Source organism: Coregonus lavaretus (genome assembly GCF_964263955.1).
Source record: "Coregonus lavaretus genome assembly, chromosome: 1".
Lineage (NCBI taxonomy): Eukaryota > Metazoa > Chordata > Actinopteri > Salmoniformes > Salmonidae > Coregonus > Coregonus lavaretus.
In genome coordinates, this window is record NC_139988.1 from 93,714,055 (window position 1) to 93,719,054 (window position 5,000).

Consider the following 5,000-nt stretch of genomic DNA (forward strand, 5'->3'; position numbering starts at 1 on the left):
CAGTTGGATAGTTATTTTGTTACTGGTGTGTACTGCCTTCGCTGGCCTGTCCTGTCCACTTGTTGAGGACCATAGGAGACATCAGAACTGGGACCAGGTTGTAGGATCACACAGAGCTAAAACGATCTGAGACAGTGTGTTTTCCTTCCCATTCCTCTGCCCAGGGAACCTCGGTGTGCCAGGTGACAGCTATAGGAGCCACAGTCACCCTACTCTACACATCCAGAGCCTGTTACAACCTGCTGGTTCTGGCCCTCACCAACATCAAGAGCATCAACTCTTTCGACTACGACTGGTACAATGTATCTGACCAGGTAATACCGTACAACAGTGTCTTTCCCTACACACCTAATTCCACTAATCAAAGGTTGAAGAAAGCCTAGCGCTTAATAACCGAAAGGACGTTGGTTCGAAGAAAAAAAAAATCTGTCGATGTGCCCTTGAGCAAGGCACTTAACCCTAATTGCTCCTGTAAGTTGCTCTGGATAAGAGGTGACTAAGTCATTGTTAATCCTCTCAATGCTGCCGGCCCAGACGCCATCCTAAGCCTCGTCCTCAGAGCATGTGCAGACCAGCTGTCTGGAGTTTTTACGGACATATTCAATCTCTCCATATCCCAGTCTGTTGTCCCCACTTGCTTTAAGATGTCCACCATTGTTCCTGTACCCAAGAAAGCAAAGGTAACTGAACTAAATGACTATCGCCCCGTAGCACTCACCTCTGTCATCATGAAGTGCTTTGAGAGGCTAGTCAAGGATCATATCACCTCTACCTTACCTGTCACCCTTGACCCACTTCAATTTGCATACCGCCCCAACAGATCCACAGACGATGCAATCGTCATCGCACTGCACACTGCCCTATCCCATCTGGAGAAGACAAATACCTATGTAAGAATGCTGTTCATTGACTATAGCTCAGCCTTCAACACCATAGTACCCTCCAAGCTCATCATTAAGCTCGAGGCCCTGGGTCTGAACCCCGCCTTGTCCAAAAGTGTCCTGGACTTCCTGACGTGCCGCCCCCAGGTGGTGAAGGTAGGCAACAACACCTCCAGCACGCTGACCCTCAACACAGGGGCCCCACAGGGGTGGTGCTGGTTCATCCTACAGAACTACTGCCGTACACACCTTTTCTATTCATATAATGTCTGTGCTGTCTATACACACACAATTATATAGATACATCATTAGTACTTGTGTCCAAACTTTTGACTGGTACTGTATATATATATATATATATATAGGTATATATGTACAGTACCAGTCAAACATTTGGACACAAGTACTCATTCCAGGGTTTTTCTTTATTTTTACTATTTTCTACATTGTAGAATAAAAGTGAAGACATCAGAACTATGAATTAACACATGGAATCATGTAGTAACCAAGAAAGTGTTAAACAAATCAAAATATATTATATATTTGAGATTCTACAAAGTAGCCACCCGTTGCCTTGACGACAGCTTTGCACACTCTTGGCATTCTCTCAACCAGCTTCTTGAGGAATGCTTTTCCAACAGTCTAGAAGGAGCTCCCACATATGCTGAGCACTTGTTAGCTGCTTTTCCTTCACTCTGCCGTCCGACTCATCCCAAACCAACTCAATTGAGTTGAAGTCGGGGGATTGTGGAGGCCAGGTCATCTGATGCAGCACTCCATCACTCTCCTTCTTGGTAAAATAGCCCTTACACAGCCTGGAAGTGTGTTGGGTCATTGTCCTGTTGAAAAACAAATGATAGTCCAACAAAGCCCAAACCAGATGGGATGGCGTATCGCTGCAGAATGCTGTGGTAGCCATGCTGGTTAAGTGTGCCTTGAATTCTAAATAAATCACTGACAGTGTCACCAGCAAAGCACCCCTACACCATAATACCTCCTCCTCCATGCTTTATGGTGGGAACTACACATGCAGAGATCATCCGTTCACCCACACCGCATCTCACAAAGACACGGCGGTTGGAACCAAAAATGTCAAATTTGGACTTATCAGACCAAAGGACAGATTTCCACCGGTCTAATGTCCATTGCTCGGGTTTCTTGGCCCAAGCAGGTCTCTTCTTCTTATTGGTGTCCTTTAGTAGTGGTTTCTTTGAAGCAATTTGACCATGAAGGCCTGATTCACACAGTCTCTTCTGAACAGTTGATGTTGAGATGTGTCTGTGACTTGAACTCTGTGAAGTTTATATTTGGGCTGCAATTTCTGATGCTGGTAACTCTAATGAACTTATCCTCTGCAGTAGAGGTAACTCTGGGTCTTCCATTCCTGTGGAGGTCCTCATGAGAGCCAGTTTCATCATAGTGCATGATGGTTTTTGCGACTGCACTTGAAGAAACTTTAAAAGTTCTTGACATTTTCCGTATTGACTGATCTTCATGTCTATAAGTAATGATGGACTGTTGTTTCTCTTTGCTTATTTGAGCTGTTCTTGCCATAATATGGACTTGGACCAAACATCAGGGACAGACTGATATTCTGCAAAAGGTACAGGGATTGGACTGCTGAGTACTGGGTTAAAGTAATTCGATTGTTTGGGGCATCCGGAAAAAAGCTTGTCCGGAGAAGACAAGGTGAGCGCTACCATCAGTCCTGTGTCATGCCAATAGTAAAGCATCCTGAAACCATTCATGTGTGGGGTTGCTTCTCAGCCAAGGGAGTGGGCTCACTCACAATTTTGCCTAAGAACACAGCCATGAATAAAGAATGGTACCAACACATCCTCCGAGAGCAACTTCTCCCAACCATCCAAGAACAGTTTGGTGACGAACAATGCTTTTTCCAGAATGATGGAGCACCTTGCCATAAGGTAAAAGCGATAACTAAGTGGCTCGGGGAACAAAACATAGACATTTTGGGTCCATGGCCAGGAAACTCCCCAGACCTTAATCCCATTGAGAACTTGTGGTCAATCCTCAAGAGGCGGGTGGACAAACAAAAACCCACAAATTCTGACAAACTCCAAGCATTGATTATGCAAGAATGGGCTGCCATCAGGATGTGGCCAATAAGGTAATTGACAGCATGCCAGGGCGGATTGCAGAGGTCTTGAAAAAGAAGGGTCAACACTGCAAATATTGACTCTTTGCATAAACTTAATGTAATTGACAATAAAAGCCTTTGACACTTATGGAATGCTTGTAATTATACTTCAGTATACCATAGTAACATCTGACAAAAATATCTAAAAACACTGAAGCAGCAAACTTTGTGAAGACCAATACTTGTGTCATTCTCAAAACTTTTGAACACGACTGTACATAATTCAATATGTGTTATTTCAAAGTTTTGATGTCTTCACTATTATTCTACAACGTAGAAAATAGTAAAAATAAAGAAAAACCCTTGAATTAGTAGGTTTGTCCAAACTTTTGACTGGTAGTGGTATATATAAATATATTCCGGACTCTGACATTGTTCTTTCTGATATTTCTTAATTTCTATATTTTTACATTTTAATTGTTGTTTTGTTGCTACACTATTGGAGTTAGACACATAAGTGCAATAACAACTGCAAATCTGTGTACGTCACCAATAAACTTTGATTTAATTTAAATGAATACATTTAAAAAATGTAAAATCAACTCATCAAACCTTACCCCATTACCAGGATAAACACTGGAATCAGGTGTGTAGTGCTGAGGTCATAATATATAACATGGCTATATACAGTATGAGTACTGTGGTCACAACATACAGTTGAAGTCATTTGTTTACATACACTTTAGCCAATTACATTTAAACTCAGTTTTTCACAATTTCCTGACATTTAATCCTAGTAAAAATTCCCTGTCTAAGGTCAGTTAGGATCACCACTTTATTTTAAGAATGTGAAATGTCAGAATAATAGTAGAGAGAATGATTTATTTCAGCTTTTATTTCTTTCATCACATTCCCAGTGGGTCAGGAGTTTACATACACTCAATTAGTATTTGGTAGCATTGCCTTTAAATTGTTTAACTTGGGTCAAACGTTTCGGGTAGCCTTCCACAAGCTTCCCACAATAAGTTGGGTGAATTTTGGCCCATTCCTCCTGACAGAGCTGGTGTAACTGAGTCAGGTTTGTAGGCCTCCTTGCTCGCACACGCTTTTTCAGTTCTGCCCAAAAAAAATTATAGGTTGAGGACAGGGCTTTGTGATGGCCACTCCAATACCTTGACTTTGTTGTCCTTAAGCCATTTTGCCACAACTTTGGAAGTATGCTTGGGGTCATTGTCCATTTGGAAGACCCATTTGCGACCAAGCTTTAACTTCCTGACTGATGTCTTGAGATGTTACTTCAATATATCCACCAAATTTTCCTTCCTCATGATGCCATCTATTTTGTGAAGTGCACCAGTCCCTCCTGCAGCAAAGCACCCCCACAGCATGATGCTGCCACCCCCGTGCGTCACGGTTGGGATGGTTTTCTTCGGCTTGCAAGCCTTCCCCTTTTTCCTCCAAACATAAAGATAGTCATTATGGCCAAACAGTTCTATTTTTGTTTCATCAGACCAGAGGACATTTCTCCAAAAAGTACGATCTTTGTCCCCATGTGCAGTTGCAAACCGTAGTTTGGCTTTTTTACGTCGGTTTCGGAGCTTTTTCCTTGCTGAGCGGCCTTTCAGGTTATGTCGATATAGGACTCGATTTACTGTGGATATAGATACTTTTGTACCTGTTTCCTCCAGTATCTTCACAAGGTCCTTTGCTGTTGTTCTGGGATTGATTTGCACTTTTCGCACCAAAGTACGTTCATCTCTAGGAGACAGAATGCGTCTCCTTCCTGAGCGGTATGATGGCTGCGTGGTCCCATGGTGTTTATACTTGCGTACTATTGTTTGTACAGATGAACGTGGTACCTTCAGGCGTTTGGAAATTGCTCCCAAGGATGACCAGACTTGTGGAGGTCTACAATATTTTTTTTCTGAGGCCTTGGCTGATTTCTTTTGATTTTCCCATGATGTCAAGCAAAGAGGCACTGTGTTTGAAGATAGGCCTTGAAATACATCCACAGGTACACC

The 5,000-nt window shown here is 42.5% G+C and overlaps 1 protein-coding gene across 1 annotated transcript in view; it reads left to right on the forward strand.

The window, feature by feature from the left end:
- The window catches only part of LOC311149552 (G protein-coupled receptor 137Ba-like), a 19,055-nt gene that overhangs the window by 6,517 nt on the left and 7,538 nt on the right, over positions 1-5,000 (forward strand). The window contains exon 4 of the mRNA XM_084186728.1: positions 165-314. Coding sequence (XP_084042854.1) covers positions 165-314 — 150 coding nt within the window. The remainder of the gene's footprint in view (positions 1-164; positions 315-5,000) is intronic.